General features: G+C 40.0%; 1 protein-coding gene across 6 annotated transcripts in view; it reads left to right on the top strand.

Moving 5' to 3' along the window:
• Window positions 1–6,211: 6,211 nt before the first annotated feature.
• Window positions 6,212–22,475, top strand: part of SINHCAF (SIN3-HDAC complex associated factor) — a 35,152-nt gene continuing 18,888 nt past the window's right edge. The window contains exons 1-3 of one of the 6 annotated variants that reach the window (XM_066258047.1): window positions 6,212–6,341; window positions 20,689–20,836; window positions 22,029–22,128. In XM_066258047.1, coding sequence (XP_066114144.1) covers window positions 20,709–20,836; window positions 22,029–22,128 — 228 coding nt within the window. In that variant the 5' untranslated portion in view covers window positions 6,212–6,341; window positions 20,689–20,708. Of the gene's footprint in view, window positions 6,342–6,521; window positions 6,763–7,109; window positions 7,403–8,277; window positions 8,428–15,988; window positions 16,067–20,688; window positions 20,837–22,028; window positions 22,129–22,475 lie in introns of those variants that run through there. The other 5 variants (XM_066258050.1, XM_066258045.1, XM_066258048.1 and 2 more) reach the window with 5 other exon arrangements.

The raw sequence follows: 22,475 nt of genomic DNA, 5'->3' as shown, positions 1-22,475 counted from the left end.
CTTCAGCAGACCGAGTAACCCCTTGCTTGAGCCAGCGACCTTGGGTTCAAGCTGGTGGGCTTTTTGCGCAAACCAAATGAGCCCGCGCTCAAGCTGGCGACCTCGGGGTCTCGAACCTGGGTGTTTGCATCCCAGTCCAATGCTCTATCCACTGCGCCACCACCTGGTCAGGTGACTTTTTTTCTTTAACTATGTGGTATGTTCTCCCATTATGAATTTTCAAATTGTATATAAATTTATTAATATTTTAAGTCTTTTGAGTTCCCTCACTCCAGGATTTAAAAATTATTGACATAAATTTTTAATTCCATCCTTTAATTAAAACATTCTTTTAAAATAATATTTATGACATGCCAAAAACAGGAGAAAGTTTATAAATTTTCTCTTATTTATAAATTTTCTCTTATCATAAAATGCTAACAAGAATACTGGTATGTTTGGTTTATTTCAGTTCTCCAAATCAAGAGTTTGGACAAAAAATACTTAATTACTTAATATATGAAATTCATTCTAGCACAGCATTCTAGAACAATTGTTCTGACTTGAAAAATAATGGAAGGTAAAATTTTAAAGAATTCATTTTTTTTCAAAAATAGTTTCAGATGTCTTAGAGCCCTCTATTCCACAAAATCTTATTTTGTAAAGTATTAGTTTAAGTATAGATTATATTATTGCCATTTCAGTAGCATTTTAATTATCAACAAATTGAGTACTAACACCTTTCCATAATTTCAGCAAACCTGAGGATTGTTTCTTAATTCTATTCCTATAAAAAATTTTAAATTATACTCATATACTAAACCTTGCCTGTTAGAAAGATAATATACAATGTGTTATGTTCTCTGATAATACCATCTTCTCTACCCATTGCCTCAGATACCGTAGGACATTGACTACCTCTGTTCCATCTGCTTTACTTAGTATTTCCACTTCTGGAACACTAAAGCACTGCTATGTTAACAATATATCTAGATAAACTATTAATGATTGAATCATCTGAAACATTGAAACCAGTAACTCTTATTTGCTGATCTAAGATGTGAGAATTCATTCTATTTTTTAAAAAATTTCATGTTAAAAATTCAAATTCTTAAAAACATATATTTAAAAGTTTTTATATTAACTGTAAGCAAAATATTAAATTCTTCTAAATTCCTGGATATTTTATATCCAAAATTCTTAGAAATGGCAACCCAGCATGTTTTTTAGACTTTCTGTATTATATGTCTGCTTGTTCACTTATTCATGTGTTGGTGATGTGACATGCTTGTTTTCAGTACTGATTTGAATAATTAGAACAGGAGTTCTTCCAGGAAGTGTATTCTATGCCTGAGGATCAATTTCTTATTAACCTCAAAAAATTTTTTTTCTTTTCATAGAAGAAACACACATTGATTAAATCAAGTGTACTTTATTCAAATTTATTATTTATTTATTTATTTTTAGAGAGAGAGAGAGAGAAAGAGAGAGCTAAATGGGGGGGGAGAACAGGAAGGATCAACTCCCCTATGTGTCTTGACCAGGCAAACCCAGGGTTTTGAATCGGTGACCTCAGCATTCGAGGTCAATGCTTTATCCACTGCGCCACCACAGGTCAGACAAATCAAGTGTACTTTAATCACGAGCTTTTGTCTGGAGTACTTTTGGTGTACAACTATGTCCAACTCAATGTAGGTACTTCCAGAACCATAGGGCTTAAATCCTGTTTTATTGCAGTATCCAACACCTGACACCACTTTTTTTCATCTCAGTAACGTTTCATGTATGACTTTTATTCAGTCAAAAACATTATTCTTCTCCTAGTTATGTCCTTTCCCACCACACCAAGTACTTAACTGTTTCAAAGAACTTGTTTCTGAAGTTGCCACTGGTTCAATACTCTTCACTCTCCAAATCTCCATCTAAGTGATATAATTAAACTTCATTTCTTCAAAAAATGCTTTTTCTTACCTGCAGATTAGATCAGATCCCCTTGCCATACGTGGTTAGGCTTACGCTATCTTTTTATTTCCCTCACAGTTTGTAATTATATTTGTATGATTGTTTGGAATGCCAGCCTCCCACATTCAATGAGAGACTGTTTCAACATTGCTCATTATTTTATTATCAGAGCCTGGCAATTCATGGATACTAAGTATTTGTTGAATGAATGAATGAATTCATGTCCAAGCTCAAATCCCATCCTCTTTAAAAAGACATTTCTAACCTATCCAGCCACAGTGATAAATTCCTCTACTAAATTTGAGGCATTTGTTATTGCTACCATTCATTTATCCTATAGAATCACAGATTCATTGAATTCAATAGGAATTAAAGGTCACAATCTTTATATTGTAAATGATGACTAATTCGCTGAAATCAAATTCTTGGTTTTAGTTTTATGAGTATCATCATTATGAGAAATTGCTTTCTGAAGTATACTGAACCATCCTTGGACTATTTGTACTTTTAGACATTTTTCTGATGTTTAGCAAGAATCTACATTCTTGTGATTTTCAAGATGAATTCAGTTCCTTAGCATAAAAAAGAACAAGCCCATTGGTTCTTCTAATGATGGTCCTTCAGACAGTGAAACACTGCTTTCTTGCTCAATCAAAACACAGCCCCCCCCTTTAATTATGGCTTTTATGTTGTGGTTTCTAGCTTCTTTCATCATTCTGATTTATTCTCCTGTGAATTCATTCTAGTTTGTCAATGACCTTCTCAAAATAAAATTACATTTGTTATCAGTAATTTTATTTTTTCTAAGTATGCTAATCAAATCTCATAAGATAGCAGTAAAAGACTTAAAAATTCAGGGGTTACTTTTTCTAAGAACAAATTTGTGACCAATTTTTAATCCTTTAAGTTCAGAAATTTGAAAAGATAATTTTGATTAAGTAAAAGATATCATTTTCTGGCAGCTGTCACTGGTTGCTGGAGAATTGCTTAGATCACATAACCAATTCTATACCTTATAGCTTAAAATAATCTTACTTGCTCTGACCACTTGCTAGGTGAACTTCAAAAGGATTTAAACAAATAAGTAACAAAATACTGTGCTTGTTTTGCTGTGAGGAAAAGGCTTAGTCTTATAGTTACCTGCAAAGGAACCAAACCCAATGTTTAATAATAATAATCAGCTCTTTCCTGGGCTCAACAGAAATGTTTTGATGTGGTTGGTAACAGCCTCAGATGAGGGTATCAGCCTTCATTTAAAAAACAACCATTAGTTTGAGTTGTCATTACAAACATGACTAAATTGCTGGTAATAGCCTTCTTTACCAAGCAAGAATTGTCCTTTTCAGCCCTTTTATATAATTTATACTCCATTTCAAAAATATTGTAATATATTGTAAAGTTGCTGGCAATTGTTAAGTCTCAGAAGAAGGCAATAAATGCTACAGAAGAAAAAGTAGGGAATAAAATAAAATTACATGAAGAGAAATTAGAAGAGGTGAGGGAGAGCTTGAGCCTCTCTATTTCTGAAATGGTTTTACTATATGGCACATAGTTATGATTAAATGTTTGCTAAATGAATTAAAACATTCAAGCTTTAGGGATTATTCTACAGCAGGGATAACATTGTAAGGAAAGTAGTTGGCTTAACTAAAGTATCTGGTAACTTATTTTCGATTTCAATTTTTACTATATTTTCAATTTCAGTATTTTCGAGAATTCAGTATGAGTTAAACTACAGTCACTAAAAATACTCAAATATTTTCCTAACATGGTGTAATTCAATCGCCTATAATCCAAATTTATATTATAAATTCCTTCCTTCCTCCTTCTACCCCTCCCTCCTTTCTAATGAAAAATTCACTTGTGCTATTTAGGTAACAGTATTTTAAAGTAGTTTATAAATGAGCTATTGGTCTTGGATAGAACCAGCCATAATAATGTGTTCAAGCAACAAAATGAACAAAAGAAACTCGGAATGTACCTAGTTGTTAAAAAAAAAATAACAGGTGGCTAAAAAAAAAAAAGACTAAGGAACTCAAATTTCTCTTTAAGGATTTTGTTGCTACCTTTCCTACAAAAATTACCCAGATTACTTATTGACCTCTACTTTGAAAACAGAGGAAATCTTGCTGTGTGATGTATTAGCTCAGTAACTCTGAAGTTTCCAGGTACTTTCTTATCTGAACAGGATATACTGATCATTGTAATCCCTGTATTTCTTGCACATTTAAACCTATTTCATCCCTAGATTACCATATACATATATTCTTTATATATACTTTGAAGAGAAAAGGCATTTGAGGTACATTTTAATATTTATATAAATATATAATTTTTATATTTATATAAAAATATATAGGTATATCATGTAAGCAATAATTTCAGTTTTAAAAAATCATAGTACTTAAATTTTTCATACTTTCAAAAGTATATACTAATTTGAAATTACTTTTGGAGGATCTATCATAAACCAAGTAAGTAAGTACATGAGACAACGTAGGACAACTTTTTAAAATTCTCTTCAAAAAGAAGTTAGGAGTTTATGCTCAGAGTCCAGTTTGCCACCATAAAAAGCCGAGAAAATTATTAAGCCTACTCTGTTTTATTTATTATAAGGACAGGCATCCTATTGATCGAGGTGACCACTATAACTTCCAAACAAATTTTAGGTTAAATACAAAAATTCTAAAGTTGTTTTGAACTGAGATAAAGCTATAATAAATTTGTAAGTGTCCATTAATTTACTATTTTACAAGCAATTATTCAGAATTTATTATCTGATGCTCATTAAAACTGCACTGTGTTAAGCACTAGAATACAAAAATGAATATGATATAAAATTTTGCCCCTCAGGAGCTTGCATTTTAGTGAGAAGTGTACAGTTATAAAAATAGTATGTTACAGAACCTAAAGAAGCATTAGTTGGTGGCTTCAGAAGTGGGTTTGTCTTCTATAATACTAGAAATTGATGGTTGAATTAAAGTAGCATTTTCAGAAGTGTGTATTTAAATCCATATTGTTGACACTACAGTGAAAGCAGTGAAACTTGTCAACAGATTATTAAGTTTTATGGTTGATGTCCACACTTTTATTGTAGCTTGGGACCAACATCAAGCTTCTGGAGAAAACATCCTTCCTCTCCCCCCACCCTTCCTCTATCATTAAATCAGCTTCTCAGCCTGTGTTAGGTGTGTTCTTGGAATAGAAGTGCATCACACTCATTCTATTTTTCATTTTTCACATATCAACACTTTAGTTTTTCATTTTTTTCCCCTTCCCAGGGCAAGAAGTGTTTAGATTGTTGCTTTATTTATATATTCCATAAAAGAAAACCTGCACTTCACTGGCTACTTTTTCAATTCCTAAGACCACCAGTTAGTGGTATTATTTCTGGATGAGTGAAACACTCTTTACAAGCGGCTGGGGGAGGTATGAACAGCCCAAGAATCCTGGCTTTTCACTGACTAGTCTTTTAAGGAAGTGACCCTGGTGCCACGGAAATTAACAACCCTTCAACTCGGACAGGCTTGAAATCTTAAGGCCGAAGTGTAGATAAAAAATTGGATCCTTATGGGTTGGGTTACTGTTTGAGGAGGGCAGGCGGGAGTTAGTGTGTGGATAGAATGTCAAATGGGACTTTATTAAACGACTCATTAAAACTGCACGAAATATAAACCTCCGCTGACTCCAGAGGATAAAAAAAAAACAAAAACTTTGAAAATCCAACTTAAAACAGAATTTCGGAAACGTATAAATTCAGTCTGGGTGCTTGTAAGACCACCTTCCGTGTCACCTTAGGCCAGAAACGGCACAGGTGTGAACATTTTGCAACAATAGCTTTCAAAGTTATTTTCAACGCGAATTATTTTTGCATCCTATCTAGGAAATTCAGAGTGGAAAGCATGTCACCTTGTCTAGTGTTCTCCCTGCGTTGCTAACCTTTCCTCCTATCCCATCCCGCCACTCCCCCTTCGCCGCTGTCCCGGTCCAGGAGGCGTTTGTTTATGTGACGTAAGCCGTAGTAAGCAGTCCCCGCCCCTATTTCCCTCTGGCCGCCGCGTTTCCCGCGCCGCAGCGCTTCTCCCCTTAAAAGGACAATAGAGGCCCCGGGAGCGCGCGCGGCTGCCTGTCCTTCTCTCCTCCCCGCCCTCGACGCGCGCGCGCCCGTATGCAAATGAGTTCGATTCACGAGAATTTTGTACCAGGAGCTGCGCGTGCGCAGTGGGAAGCGGAATCTACACCTTCCCGGCCAGCGGTAGCAACTGCAGAACTGCAGGAGACAATCTTTCTAGACGAGGCAGTTGAAGAGGAGGGAGCGATTGGAGGGGGGCGGGGGTTGGCCTGGCGTGCACTCCTCACCTCGGTAACGTTATTGCGCGTGGAACGGCTGTTTTTGGAAGGTGAGTGACTAACCATTACTCTGGTGCAAAACTGTCTTACTAGGCTTTGATTTATTCAGACTAGCTTTTTCTTTTTTCTTCTCATTTCATCTCACCCACCTCCCCCAATCCTTCCATAAACACACTACACACAGGAAGTTTTGTCTTGGAGATGGCATTGCGGGGAGTGCTGTTTTCGTGATCTTCAGACTCCAGATTCTTTTGTATGCACACGTTTAGTGTGTCTTTCTTAATTGGGGAGGGGATTTAAAGCAAACCGAAAGTCCTGGGGTGGGGGAAGTGAATGGATCCTGGAAACGAGTGCGGAATCGCTGGAGTTGAGGGATCCACGTTGAAGGTGACAATGACTTTTGTCAGCCGCAGTGTTCCCGGGAGAAAAGAGCCCGGTGGCAGAAAGGCCCGAGAGGAAAACGACTCGCTGGTAATTGCGGAGGGGCCCCGGGTCTGTGCACCGTGTAGGCGCGCGCCCGGGAGTGGTCGGGCGCCGCGGTTGAACCTCGTGGCTTATAGTTCATTGCAACCCCTTGCGCGTGTTTTGAGAAAGGTAGAACATAAACGCCATTCGCTCGAAAACTAACTTGCTGTGTGTACTTGCGAGCTGGAGGGCGTGAAGGGGTTTAAATCGGCTTTTGGTTCAGTGCCGCGGTTGCCGAGCGCACGCGGCGTGGCGTTGTTTGCCGAACTCCGGAGGGATGCGGATGCGACAATGAGAGCAACACGCGGCCGCTCGGAAACAGCCCCAGTTCCCACACGCCTCTTCCCCTTCGGGCCGCGCCCTAACAGCGCTGGTGTCCGATGTGTCCGTGCGTGGAGCCTCAAGTTTAGTTCGCAATGTATTCACCTGTAGCGTAGCTGTGGGCGCTACGGAGAGGGCTTTCTAGGGCGACCGCGTAGGGCTTAAGATGGCCAGCCAGAGCCCATTGATTTGGGGATGGAGGCAGCGGCGTTCTCTGCGTCCATGGGGTGAGAGTACTCCGGAGGACACTGCTTTTTGTGCGGAACATGACAGACCACGTGCTTGGGGGCTGCGACCTGGTTTTCGTCGGAGTGTCCAGCCCCAGGTCAGCAGCGAGGTGCGGGCGCTGTCGGGTCCGAGCGCCCGGCAGGACAATGTGATTTGCTGATGATGGCGTCTTGCCAGTTTAAAAAGCAGAGCGAAAGTCGCCAACTCTAGGCGGGTGCGGGGCGGGTAATCCAGGCGTTTCTCATCAAGGACAGGGCAAAACTTTGATGAAATGGGCCTGCAGCCGAAGGGAGGACGGGAGGACAGGACTCCGGACACTTGGGGCGCGGGGTCCGGAGCTTTCCCGGGGTGATCGTCAAGTGTCTCGCCCTGGGAAACAATCCGACATCCCGATGCTGCACGTAGGCAGCGCCCGGCTGGACAGAAAACAAAGAGCTAGCTTCATGTGCCCATGCGGGCCCCGCTGTCGCGCGGGGCGGCTGCAGGCGGAGGGCTGTGTGGGCCGAGCACCCCGAAGTTCGGGCGAGTTTCGGGAGGCGCTTTTGTCCCTCAGCCCCTCGCGGGGAAACTTTGGTGGCGCTACTTGTGTGAGGTGCCATGCTGGTGCGCGGGGAGGTGGCGGGCTTCCGCGCTCCGGGCCGGCGGGCGAGGGAGGCGGCTTCTCGGGGTCCGGGCGCTTCAGCCCCCGCGCCCGGTGCCGCGATGCCAAGGGGCCCAGAGACCGTGGCCCCGACCTCTCGGCCCGTTACCCACGGCCCTGAGCCTGTGTCTGGGAGGTCTGAGGATTCGCCTTTGAAGTCGAACTGTTGCCATGTTTGAATTACGTCAGGGCAAAGCCATGAGGAGGAACAAGCCCCGGCAGCGCGGCGTGCGGGAGGCGCGGCCTGCGGGAGGCGCCGGGCCGGGCTGGGCGGGCGGCCGGCGGGCACGGGGGCCCGTTGTTCCGGCGCAGGTGAGGGAGGAGGGACGCGGTTCACCTCCCGCTGCCCTCGCCGGGGCCAGCAGCTCTCCCTTGGAACTTTCTTCCCGACCCAAGTTGTTTTATTTACCATCAGATCCACCCGGGGACGTTTCTATTTGCTGCTGGTTCCTCTTTCTTGGTGGTCACCGCATGCCCAAGGGGTAGGCAGAGTTTGGGGACACACGAAGGCCTTTGGGGGACCCGATTGACTGGGAGGACGAGGGAAGCCTTTTGCTGCTTTCGGGGAAACCAGCGAGGGCGGCAGTCACCCCCGTCCCCTTAAGCTGAGCCTTGGCCGCCACGTTCTGGGGACCCAGCCCCGACGTCACGCAGAAAACCACCGTGGGGAAGTTTCGGGGCTCCGGGGTTGTCCTACAAAGGAAGTGAGGACTCTGTCCGAATTGTGCGTGCTGCTGTTTTCTTTGTGTGTTTACGTGTGGGAGGGGGAGCCGGGAGGGGCGAGGTTTGTTTTGGTGATGGTGGTGGTTGGTGGGGGGAGTTTCTTTGGGTGGTAGGGCGGTTCAGAGTTTGTTCTGGTAACTAGAACCCTAGTAGGTTTCTTTGTTTTTATTTTCTTCCTCTAACCTTCGATTGCTAGACTAGGAATTACTGTTTAGCTGAACATGGACCCCGTGTGAGACAGTTTTACCCCTGCCATCCTTTCCCCCTCACCTCCTCACGTTGTCCTAAATAAGGTTTAGAAAACTTTTCTCCCCTTTTAACAATTTTTTTAAAAAGTGAATTTGATCGCATCAGCAAACACGTTTTTGAATTGGAGTTCGCCAGACTTGAGAAGCCTTTTAATAATTTATGTTGCAAAACTGAACACGTTTATTAGTTGCTCAATCTAAATTAAATAAAAAGTATGGGAGTTTGTTTCTGGTTAAGTTGGAGAAAAACTGATGGCATTTAAAGTATTTATATAATGATTTGGGGAAGGGGGATATTTCTTGGCCCTAAAGGTATGCTTGGCGAAACCTCTGGTGATTGTTCCCTGCGATATCTTAGGATGACCTTGAAGAAGCATGCAAACAGGGAGTTGGGCCTTGGAGATTTTTTTTATATGGGGGCTGGGGAAGCAGCTGCTCAAGGGAATGACTACAAGGTAACGGCTAGCTGTGCTATCCCTGCTAGCTTTTTTCTAGTTCCTGTGAATCGGGGTTGACCTTCTGGTTACCCCTCTTAGATTTTCTTTTCAAGCCAACTTTTTTTTTGGTATGTGGCCCCAGGCATAGCTCAAAAATTATGCTGGTTTGACACATGGATGCTTCTTTGGTATTTGGGGTTTGCCTGCAGTCTAGACATCCGATAAGCAGCACTGTGTCTGTTGTCTCTTTCCTGATTTCTACTGCGTTTAGATTGTGTTTAAGGGTTAGAATCTAAACGTAGTCATTACTGGAAAATAATATCCTCAGATGCCATGCCCACACATGTGTGTGTGCACACACACACAGACCTGTGCAAATTGAAATACATTTTCTGCTCTTCATTGTTTTGCTATTAAGTAAACACATTTCTCTCAAGTTTGTGGTTTTTTTTTTTAATTTTTTTTACAGAGACAGAGAGGGACAGATAGGGACAGACAGACAGGAACAGAGAGAGAGGAGAAGCATCAATCAATAGTTTTTCGTGCAACACCTTAGTTGTTCATTGATTGCTTTCTCATATGTGCCTTGACTGTGGGCCTTTAGCAGATCGAGTAACCCCTTGCTCAAACCAGCCATCTTGGGTCCAAGGTGGTGAGCTTTGCTCAAACCAGATGAGCCCGCACTCAAGCTGGAGACCTTGGGGTCCTGAACCTGGGTCCTCCACATTCCAGTTCGATGCTCTATCCACTGCGCCACCGCCTGGTCAGGCTCTCCCAAGTTTTGGTTGACCAAATCACAGATACCTAAAGGCAAACTATCAGTAACAGTACATTTCCTAAGTGAATAGAAAGAGAATATCAAGAAAAGGAAAAACTTTGGGATTAATAACTTTATGGCTTCCTTTGGGCAGTTATTTTCCTGGGCCATGTGTTTAAAATGCATATGACCCCTAGCCATGTAGCTCAGTTATTTAAAGCCTTGTCCCAAAATGCCAAAATTGTGGGTTTGATCCTGGGTCAGGGCACATACAAGAATCAACCAATGAATGCATGAATGAATGGAACAACAAATCAATGTCTGTCTGTCTGTCTCTCTCTCAAATTAAAAAAAAAGCATATGAAATGCCTGGCTGTGATATTTTTTGTTTCTTTTTTAAAAAAATTTATTGATTTTTAGAGAGAGAGGAAGGGAGAAAAACATAGATTTATTGTTTTATTTATGCTTTTCTTGGTTGTTTTTTGTATGTGCCCTGACTGGGGATGGAACCGGTAACCTTAGCGTATGGGATCACTCTCCAACCAACCCTGGCTACCCAGTCAGGGTGTTTATTTTTTTCTTAATTAGTCAAATTCCGACTAGAATTTCAATATCCTGGGAGATTTCAAATACAATATGTAGACCTTAATAAAACCATTAAATAGCAGATGCTTTAAATATCAGATGATAAGTGCAACAGAGATTTGGTTTACCAAGGTGAAGAGATTGAGTGGAAAAGACACAGACAAGGTCTCTGCTCCCTTTCCTTTCTGAGTCACTTTTGCGGGAGGTTGGAGATGAAAAGTTCAGTTGATAGTATATCCTAACATCTTCAGACTGCTGTTGCATGGTGTTCTTAATTTTGTAAGTCTGGAGCCTGGATAGTCAATTTTTTCTCATAATCTGGAACCTGGATGGCCACTTTATTTTACCCAGAGTCTTAGGCCCTGGGAAAACCTGTTTTATGGGTCTCAAACTCAGGCACGTTCATGTCAGAAAAGCAATTTGAGAATGATTTTCTGTATAAATTTTTCACTGGGGAAATCTTAAACTTATTTGAAATCTAAACCAACTTCCTAAGCTGTTATGAGGACATATTAATTTACCATGCCAGGCACATAGTAGGTTGCTTTAAAACTGACATTTTCTTTTTTTTCCTTTCTAGAGGCTAGGATATGCTTGGCTGAAAAGGAAGGGGACACATTTGTTGAGGCACTAGGTTAATTGTTCAGAAATCTCTGAGGTTAAAATGCCTAAATTCCAAAGCCTGGAAGATCCTAAATAAGTCGCTTTGTGGTCTAGATATCTCATGTGCAAAGTAGTAATAATGTTACTACTTTAGTTCATAGGGTTGTAAATAAGCAAATAACATACTTGGTAAATATTGGTGGTGGTTCCTCTCAAAACTTTGGGAAGTAGATGTTTTACAGAAGACACAACAGGCCCTGGAGGGTTGGCTCAGTGGTAGAGCGTGGGCCCAGCATGTGGAAGTCCCAGGTTCAATTCCTGGTCAGGGCACAAAGGAGAAGTGACCATCTGCTCCTCCCTCCCACCGCAGCCATGGCTTGGAATGGTTCAAGCAAGTTGGCCAAGTTGGCCTGGGTGTTTCAGATGGCTCCATGGCCTTGCCTCAGGCGCTAAAATAGCTCAGTTGCTGAGCAACGGAGCAATGCTTCAGACGGGCAAAGCATCACAGGGTAGGAGTCTTGCCCATGGGTCTGTGTCTCTGCCTCCCCACTTCTCACTGAATTAAAATAAAAGACATATATAAGGATGCAGTTACCTTGCTGGAGGGAATACTCAGTAAATGTTGAGTGAAAAGAATGATTTCTGGTCCCCTTGCCCACCTTTAGTTAACTGGTTCTGGGAAGAAACTGCCTTCAGCTCCTGGTTCTCTCTTCAGTTCCAAATCAACCATTTCACATCAAAAAGTCCTATGGAAATCTAGAAAATGCCATGTTTTTTGGTTTGTTTTTAACAGAGAGAGTCAGAAAGGGGGATAGATAGGGACAGACAGGAATGGAGAGAGTGAGAAGCATCAATCATCAGTGTTTCATTGTGACACCTTAGTTGTTCATTGATTGCTTTCTCATATGTGCCTTGACCGTGGGCCTTCAGCAGACCGAGTAACCTCTTGCTCAAGCCAGCGACCTTGGGTCCAAGCTGGTGAGCTTTGCTCAAACCAGATGAGCCCCCCGTGCTCAAGCTGGCGACCTCAGGGTCTTGAACCTGGGTCCTCTGTGTCCCAGTCTGACGCTTTATCCACTGTGCCACCGCCTGGTCGGGCAAGAAAATGCCGTTTTATTTATTCCTGATTTCTCTTGTCCACAGGAGCTCCTTGGATTCCCCATACTTAATTTTGACTCAAGGGGTATAAATTGAAAATACTTTGTTGTCTTTTGGTTGTCCAGTTTCTCCTCTAATTGAATCAGCAGCTAAGGTTTTCTATATTATGGAAATAATCTGGAAATGCATCTAGTCCGAATGAAGGGAGTTTGTTTTCAATGGAAGGAGGCTTTCTTTTTGCACCAGAAATACTGAAGTCACAGGCACATTTACTGTTACATACTCAAGTACAAAAGTTGCAATTGAACAATTTAATGCTAGTTTGTATTTAGTTGTTTTCATGTATTATAAGTTTGCTTTGGCTTCATGTTATTTTAATTTGATGTTAAAGTATGCTGAGTTTAAGTAGCTCTTAATTTGAGATTCATTTCTCCCACACTATTCTCCTGATCTCCTTTTCTTCTTCATTTCTACTTGAAATAAGCAAGAAATATTAGTTCTACAAATTGTTTCAAATTGTTTACTATTAATCTTCTGTAATTAAAGTAATTGATTCAGTTTACATTTCCTGGAAATCTGGAAGCCTCAAAAATTTTCTTCCCTACAAAAAGTCTATAGAGTAAATGTTAAAGAAAAATGACTCCATTCAAAACATCAGTTTTTATTTATTTATTGATTTTAGAGAGAGAGGAAGGGAGAGAGAAAAAAACACGTTGATTTGGTGTCCTACTTATTTATGCATTCCTTGGTTGATTCTTGTATGTACCCTGATGGGGATTGAACCCACAACCTTGGTGTATCTGGATGACACTCTAAACAACTGAGCAAACCAGGCAGTGCAAATTATGAGATTTTAAATACGCATTTATATTATGGACACATTTTCGTATTCCATGCCCTTAAATGTTCAGATCCATTTTGGCTACATCACTCTAAGGTAGTTAGCAAATTTCACCTGTTTCTGTTATGTACAGTCAGCACCTGGTTGTAATATAAGACCTAGTTCCTGTCCTGCAACAGTTTACCGTTGAGTAGAGGAGATAATACAGTAAATAAGTTTGTGAAATCCTGTGTGTTAGCTGTTCTAATAAAGGTATGGAAAGGTTTTATAAAAAGAAATAATTCTTAATGAATTTCCCAGGTTCGGGAGGGTAGAGGTGAAACTCTCTTAGACAGAATAACAACCTGAGATGTGTGGCTAATTATTAAAGTTGGTTTGATACTCCCAAAATATCAGAATTCCAAATTGGGAACAGCTGGAAGGCAGGACCAGCTCTGGCAAAGCTTTGAATTTCTTGCCAAGGATTTTAGATATTATCTTGAAACCAGTGTTGGTACCTTGAAAGAGATGATTAATATTTGAACTTGAAGAAGATACCACCTGTTTGATGAACGCAGGAAAGTCAGTTATGAGGGCCTGACGGCAGTTCGAGCTGATGAGGTGCAAACAGGGATGGAAGGGACATGAACGAACTCAGAGAAGTGAAGGAAGAAGCAGCAAAATCTCGTAAAGGACTTCATAGTGGATGTGGTGTGGGCCTTGCCCAGGATGAGAAGGGAGAGCCCAATTGTGTTCCAGATTTTTTGTGCGACTTTATGGATAATAACCAAGATAGGTGAACACAGGAAGAACATACCTGGAAAACAAGCTTATGTAATCAATTTAGGGTATTTAAAGGTTAGGACTGCTAGTCCTTGTGTTGATGCTTCACAGATATTAAGCAAAAGAGTAGAGATTTATCCTTTTTATTTGTGTGACAGAGTTAGAGAGAGGGACAGATAGGGACAGACAGACAGGAACAGAGAGAGATGAGAAACATCAATTTTTTTTTTATTGCGGCTCCTTAGTTGTTCATTGATTGCTTTCTCATATGTGCCTTGACTGGGGGCTGTAGCAGTGCGAGTGACCCCTTGCTCAAGCCAGTGACCTTGGGCTCAAGCTGGTGAGCTCTGCTCAAACCAGATGAATCCGCGCTCAAGCTGGTGACCTTGGGGTCTTGAGCCTGTGTCCTCCACATCCCAGTCTGATGCTCTATCCACTGTGCCACCACCTGGTCAGGCGATTTATTTTTATTTTATAAAGAGGGAAATGGAAAGGTCAGAGAGCTTAAGGAACTTTCCTGAGATTTGGGTTAGAGACCAGGTGTATGCTGTCATACCCCCTTAACATTTTTGTCAACTTAATAATGGGAGAACAGCTTCACAGGAAGGTCCAGTTTCATGGCCTTAAGTCTCCCTGAAAAGGCTAAGTTCCTCTTTTCTCATAGACCTTGGCTTAAAACTCTCAGAAAACATGATTCTGCCTCCAGTTTAATCTGTTGTACATGTCCTGAGACAGTTTATATTTCTGAAATGTGCAGGTCTCAAATTCAAGAAAGTAAATGGTATGCATAGACTAACTCTCTCATACTTTTGCTTCACAGCATCCCTGGAAAGTAGAAGCAAGATTTCACAGTAGTATTACAGAGGGGCAAATAAAATTAGAAATAACTTCCTATTCAGTTGTAAAGACAAAAGCGAAATAGACTCCAACTTTATGACAGTGCCTTTCTCACCAGATTCACAGTAGTTACATTTTCTAATTGATAATCATCCCTTAAAAGCAAATAAATACCACCTCTCCAACCTTAACAACATTTTCAGCCACTAGAATTGCTTGGAATCTAGAATTGGGATACTGTTTGTGTGTGTGTGTGTGTGTGTGTGTGTGTGTGTGTGTAAAACCTAAAATTCAAGAGACTTGGATTTGTGATGTAAAAAAAAAAGTTTTAAAACTCTGCTATTTCAGCTTCAAACTTATTTTTGAATTTGACACTTTTCCTATATAAGTGAATTTTGGGCTCTTCTACAAGATGTGGATTTCACAGGAGCCACAATTTATATATATATATATTTGACCGTATAATTTCTCAGAGACTGGATACGTGTTTGGAGAAGCTATCAGAAACAAGTGGGCTCTGCCACCCTGTCTCACTTTTCCTCCAGGCAAGATTAAATTTGTCCCACAAAAGTGAATATATAAATACAGAACCGTTGATGTTGGGATGTGGGCTAGTATCTAGAAGCAGGTTACAGGGAACAGTAGTGTTTAATTGCTTCATGGCTTTTCTTAAGTGCTGAGGAAACTTGTCTCATTGTTGTGGGATACTGGAACCCGGTGGCCTAGCAGCCCAAGAACACAAAGCGCTTGGTCCTGTTTGACCCTTTGTGAAGAGAGTTGCTCTAGTGACACTGTTAGTGTTTACTGGATCTTGTACTTATATGTGATTAAAGATAGGATACCGTTGACTAAAATGGTGGAGGATAGCATTGCCAATTACAGCAACTCATGGTTGCTTCTAGCTTCTGATCAGAGTGTTTTTTCTTGTTGTTTTTTTTGTTTGTTTGTTTGTTTGTTTTTTCTCTTCCTTTCCCATCATCCTGTCATGTAAAGTTCAGCCCTAAAGAAATGAATCTCTTTCACTTCAAAGTTGTCATTGGTTGCTTGGTTCCTTTTGTCTTTTCGTTCGCTGCTCCTTCCTTCCCTCTTTACCAATGTTTAGTTCGTCTCTCTGGGCACTTTCCTTCCCTCTGCTCTGTGTCTATTCTGACCTTACTGGTCTGTTCTTTGCTTTCCTGTGGAATATATTTCCTAATGTGTGTATCTCTATCTGTATGCCTTTGCGGAATTGTAAGTTTTTCAGATTCCTCTTTAGTTAAGTCAAGGTGTGTGACGGTGACTTAAGGATTTGGGGCATGGTGCTCTTGAATTAAAAAAATAAAAGCAGGATAGAGTGGAGTAAAGTGAAAGTAAGCTCCTTTCATTCTTGTACCACCTGAGAGGCAACCACTAATTTACTACTAGTTTTAAAAATCTTTTAAAATGCCAGTTTGTTTATTTGAGATCTCATTTGAAAAACATGCTATGGGATTATACTGTATAACTATTATTCAACTTGCTTATTTATTGCACAGGACAAAATATCTTGGATAGTTTCCTCCTTGCACATGGTCGCAGATGTACTGCATTCTTTGTAAGGGCTGAAAATTTATAAGAGATAATATGTAAATTTAGGATTATTTTCATAAGACCTCCTTTGAATAATATCTCCAGTACTGGTTGTTGCTGTGAAGATTCCTTTTCTTTCCCTTTTATGTTATATTGTACTCAGTAGACTTACCTTATAGATGTGTTGACTTAAATGTAAAATAGGACATTGACCTTGATCTTTGACTTCATAATTGCATAAGATTAGTTTCAAATTGGCTCTTTTGTATCTCTAAAATACAGTGGTTACCTCACCTTTTTCTGGTCTTAACTCTGAGGTTGCATTCCTCATCATTTCATGGTTGTTAAGAGTTATGTGAAATTATAGTTTTAAAGTAGAAGAAACCTCAAAAAAAAATGTTTCAATTAATTGTTACATTTTTAAACTCACTTTTTGTTTTCTGTTTAATATTGTTCATATATTGGTTATTCCTCTTAGACTTTTTGCTGACTTGGCTGTTAACTTGAATCTTTTTAACTTAGGGAAATTGTACTTAATTGGACAGAACAGTCATTTTAGTGTGGCTGATTTGTCTTTAACTGTTAACAGTATTGTAAAATTTTGTGGCTACTTGGCTGACAGTAGCCAAAGAAATAATGTCAGTGAAAATTCTTCAAAAAATATAAAGTACAAGATACAAATGACATCTTTTCAAAAAACTTGATTGTATATTTACTAAGTGACTGGCACTATTCTAGATGCTGAGGTTACAAAGATAAATAAAGACAGAAGAATTTCTACCCAGTCTATTTTTACTTTATTTTTCTTTCTTTTTATTGTATTTATTGAGGTGACACTGGTTGACAAAATTACACAGACTTCAGATGCACAATTCCACAACACATCATCTGTACATTAGTACCCACATCAAGTCTCTTTCTGTCACCATTGTGCTCCTATACCCTCCTCTACCTTCCCACCCCCTATTTTTATTTTTAAAAACAAGCTCATTGAAATAATTTACTACCATAAAATTTACTCTAAAAGTATATAATTCAGTGACCTTTATTTTACTTACAGAGTTTTGCAATCATCAACACTCTTAATTTTAGAGGATAAATGACTACTTTTAATCAGCATTTTAAGTCTTACCTCGTTTTTTTGGCTTTATCTCGTAGCTTAATTTTCTTCTGCTTTCCCGGAGCACACACGTAAGGGTGAGATTGTGTGGGGTCCTTGCCCATAGATTAGGAAGCAGATAGTGTCAGCTTCCTTCTATTGAAACAGTGCTGAGTGATGTGATGCCTATGAGAATTATGGAGAAGTCACAGATAGTTTAATAACTGACAGTGTCATAGTATTGCACAAATGCAGGACTAGGAATGAAGTATTCTAAAGAACCACTAGCCTGATCAGGTGGTGGTGCCGGGGGATAGAGCAGTGACCTGCATGCTGAGGACCCAGGTTTGAAGCCCTGAGGTCACTAGCTTGAGCCCAAAGCCCACTGGCCAGAGTGAGGGTCACTGGCTTGGCTGGAATGCCCCCACCCCCAGGCACTTACGAGAATCAATCAATGAACAACTAAAGTGATGCAGCCATGGATTGATGCTTCTCATCTTCCTTCCTGTCTCTGTCTTGCTAAAAAAAAAGAAAAAGGAACCAATATGTTGGTTGAAATAACAGCAGTCCCAAGTTTACAATCAAGCTGCGCCACATCCACCTTCTCAATACGTGTATGTATACAAAATAACTTGATTTCAGAACCATTTTGTGTTCTTAGTTTTCTTCCAGAGATCAGGTAGGTTCTTTTTTGTTTAAAAGCATTAGTGGGTCTATAGATTTTGAGAAAATTCTTTCATTTAACATCTGGTCTCCCTAAAGCTCAAAATAGTTGAACACCAACTACTGCTTAATGGGGTTAGTGTAAACAGAGCCCAGCCTGAAACCCCTGTGTATTCGTTGCAGATTCCCAGGTGCCTCTCAAGTACAGAAATAAGCTCAGAAAAGGTTTAATAAGTTAGGTTCATGCGCTACTTGTGTGTTGCATTAGGACAAGTGTCTGACACTTCACTGTATTTAGCACTTCCTAGAAGAGGGTGAACCCTAGGATTTGGATCCCTCTCCAATGTTCAGGCAGAAGAATTTTGTATGGACAAACATAAAGTCACAAAGCTGCATGAAAGATTAATCAGAAGACATCAAGCTATTTTATGTTCCTGTTGTCTTAGAAGAAAAATAATACTGTCTTCAAACTGAGGACTAGATTATCTTGCAGGGGGAACTGTTTGTGTATGTTGTGTAGAGATCTGTATGGACAAAAAAGAAAATTGAAAATGAACACTTGAGTCATCGTAACAGCTGATGAGAAGGAAAGTCTCAGTATTTCCTCAGTGTAGAATGCGGTATAACCCTTGCATTCCTTAACAGCTTGCCAGCCTGATTCTGGCACAAACTATGGCTTCATGGTCCCATTCAGCCTCAGTGAAGGTAGTTTATACCTTGGAGGTGATCTGAATGCAGGACAGTTTTGATGGCATGTTTATTTGTGGGAGGAGAGGGGATTGTGGGGGTAGAGATAGGAATCTATCTTTTGTAATAGGATTTGGTCTGTGTGTGTTAATGGAATGAACCGGCCTTTCTGGTATGCTTCCTTTGTCCTTGCTGAGAAGGGAGGCTGAAGTTTCCTAGAGCTATTGATGAAGCTGGCAACTAGCTGTAGGAGGCACAGAGGCACAGTAGACTTCTGACCTTCTTGATGGTGATGGAGGGTGTTAGGGGACTTTGGAGAGTCCACGGTTTGGTCTGAGGACTAGAAAGAGTTTCACTACCTTTTTGCTTCAAAACTATGTCACTTGCTACTCAGTCACGATAATTGAGTTTGCAGCTCATTTGCATAATAGAACAACTTTCTTTGACGTGCTTGCTTTTCTGATCTTGTTTAATAAAAAGAAATGAAATGCTTTTTTTATTGCTTCATATTCATTTTGAAATATCCCCTAATTTTTGTGAGCAATGTATTTGCTTTGGTATACTACTAACCAGAGTTAGAATGGAATGAGGTCAAGGCAAGAGGTTATTCAAAGACAAATACTGAAGTTTTTGTTGTCTGCATATATTTCATTGTATTTCTAAAAGAACTTGAAAAGGAGGATGGTGTTCTGTGGTTACAAGTCCTAAAACAATGAGCACCGATTAAATTAGTATTAATAACTTTCTCTTACTGATGCTTTTATATGATGCTTTTGTGATTATTTGTAATTGGTTTCTTACGCACCCCCATGCCCACACCCTCTAGACTTGTTTATTAGGGTATAGTTTTTATATTCATTGCCTTTTCATCACTTCTTGTAGTCTTATGTTCTGGTAAAGTTGGCCCTTGGTTTCGATGTTTTAAATTGCTTCTGAGGTTCATATTTACTGCCAGTTACATTTTTGCTGCATGTAGCCTTAGAGCTGTTTCTTCCTTCAGAATCACGGTTTATCTCACTCTATATTTGTTGAACATCTGCCTCCCACTAGTACTGTTCCCAGGCATGGAGCCTCATAAAAGAGCTCTGAAAACCTCTAAACAGCTGAGAGGCAGACCAGTAGTCAGGCAACGTGAGCTTATTCTTCATTCCTATTTATGATTTATGAAATTATATTCTTAAATTCTAACCCTGGATTTTTGTGAATTTTACATCCTTTTTTTCGATAGTTTCAATTCAGGGCCCATTTGCCTGCTTTGCACTTCCCATTTATCACAGAAGAAATCCCCTCCTGTTTCCCATAGGGCAAAAGTAGTGTGGCTTGATGCATTACTTGTGTACTTAGTATCAAATAGTAGTCATGGTTAAATGCTCAAAACTCCCCCGGAGGGGAATCACATTGACACAGAGGCACAAAATAAAGGGCAGGGCCTTAGCTTACATTTTAAGGTATATCCTTCATCGCGTAGGAGTCCATCATTTTATAGGTTTGTGGAAAGTTTGTTGTATTTTCTACTTAAAACTTGATTTTTAAGAAATGCCTCCCATCCCCTAGGTTAAGAAGGCATGTTTGCCAGGAAGGTAGAAGGAGTTATAGTAGAGGCCTTTGTAAATAACTGAGTTCATCTGTGTGTCTTCTACACTTGTCAGGCTAGTGCCAGGAATGGAGGGCGGTTCTGGAGGTCTTCTCCCAGGGCCCTCCTCTCTGGCGTGGTCATGTAATACCAAGGGGGTGGGGGTGGGGTCGAGCAGAGAGCGCTCTCTCTCTCTCTCTCTCTCTCTCTCTCTCTCTCTCTCTTAATGGGTTCTTGTTAATGGCCCTCAACAAAGCTGTGTCAATTCCCTTGGCTTTACAGACTATTGCCCAGAAGAAAAGATGTTTGGTTTTCACAAGCCAAAGATGTACCGAAGTATAGAAGGCTGCTGTATCTGCAGAGCTAAGTCCTCCAGCTCCCGATTCACCGACAGCAAACGCTATGAAAAGGACTTCCAGAGCTGTTTTGGGTAAGATCATCTATGTTTGTGTCAGTCTTAGAGTGAAAAGGATCACAGCATATGGAAATATTTCTAAACAAGGAGATTGTAGCAGTGTGCTAATTTTTCACTTATATTCTAATCTAGGCTATTTTAAGGCCTTTGCTCTTAAAACCAATTAAACACACTGACAGCCTACCTTTTTTAAGATTATGAGGAACTACCAAATTAATTGTGAAACCTTTTGAATTTACAGCCAAACAAACCCTTTTATTAACTTCAGTATGTATAAAGAGATTTAAAAAAAATTCTATTATTTATTCTCTAGTAATTTTCTGTCTTTTGTGTTCTTTTGCTAAATTATAGAAATATATTTTAACCCAGACTGCTAGGGATAGTAGTAAGACTATGGTAAGATAAGAAGTGGAATTTATTTCCCAACATATCTTTGCATAAAATAAAATACTTAATGTTGAACTAGTTTCCATGTTAGAAATTAATTTCACCACTTTTTCTTATCAAAACATTTGTTGATTATTTATTGTTCATCCTGGACATTGTATTTATTTTTAAGGGTGTCAAAAAGGGTCCCCACTGACCTTGCCTTTTAAAATTATGTTTTCCTTTTAATGTCATTTCCAGTTGTATACATCATAAATATTATCAGTATTTTTCTGATGTATTTAATATGGGACAGTTGTAGTAAATGATAAAGTTCCTCAGAGGTATAATTAAAAAACAGCTTGGTGTGACTAATAGATTTCCCCCCTTATGCAGATATAATCACTTTTTAAAAATGACAGTGCCTCTGGTTTTATTAGTTGTGAAACTAGAATACCATTGCACAATATTTGAAAAGGTGGCATTTTATTGCTTATGAGGTGTCTACATATTTCAGGAAAGATTAATTGGACAGTATTGTTTAAAACCATGGTGACTAGGATCCCCTGTAGATCTAAATTTTACTGTTGTTAAATTTTAAAAACATTATTTTAAAATAACCAAGTTGCAGCACATAAAAGTTTTGATTCATAGATTCTAGAAGTTAATTATATTTCTGAAATACTACAGAAACAATGGAACTGGATCATCCAGGATGATTAGAAATAAATTATAAATGGATATGGTTGTTTGTTTGTTTGTTTTTTTCTAAAAGGAATGTACTTGCCTGAATTCTTTCACGTAAAGGAGACCAATAAAGGTTGGATTGTTCTCTTCTCAGGCTGCACGAGACCCGGTCGGGAGACATCTGCAATGCCTGTGTCCTGCTTGTGAAGAGATGGAAGAAACTGCCGGCAGGGTCGAAGAAAAACTGGAATCATGTTAGTGCATCTGTCGTCTCTCGCAATTATACCTCGGTTACATGTTAAAGTGACATGAGTTTCTCCCCAATTTAGGAAGTAATATGTCCCTGGAAAATATGAAAAGAATAAAGAAAAACAGTTGCTGCTCAGATACAGTCACTTGACGTTTTGTCCTGTTGGGAAGCAAAGTAGCGTGGTGTGGCATTTCCCTCCAGCTGTATCCGGTATCCCCATTTCAGAGATTCCCCGTCTACACTCTCACCTATATTTAGGTTTAACCCGGAAATTCCTAGAGTTAATCAGGCATGGGTCTTTTTTTCAACTCTTAGGATGACATTTATCCTGAGTTGTGTTGGTACTAATGA

The sequence above is a fragment of the Saccopteryx bilineata genome, chromosome 2, assembly GCF_036850765.1.
Source record: "Saccopteryx bilineata isolate mSacBil1 chromosome 2, mSacBil1_pri_phased_curated, whole genome shotgun sequence".
Classification (NCBI taxonomy): Eukaryota; Metazoa; Chordata; class Mammalia; order Chiroptera; family Emballonuridae; genus Saccopteryx; species Saccopteryx bilineata.
This window is presented reverse-complemented; position numbering and strand designations above follow the sequence as displayed.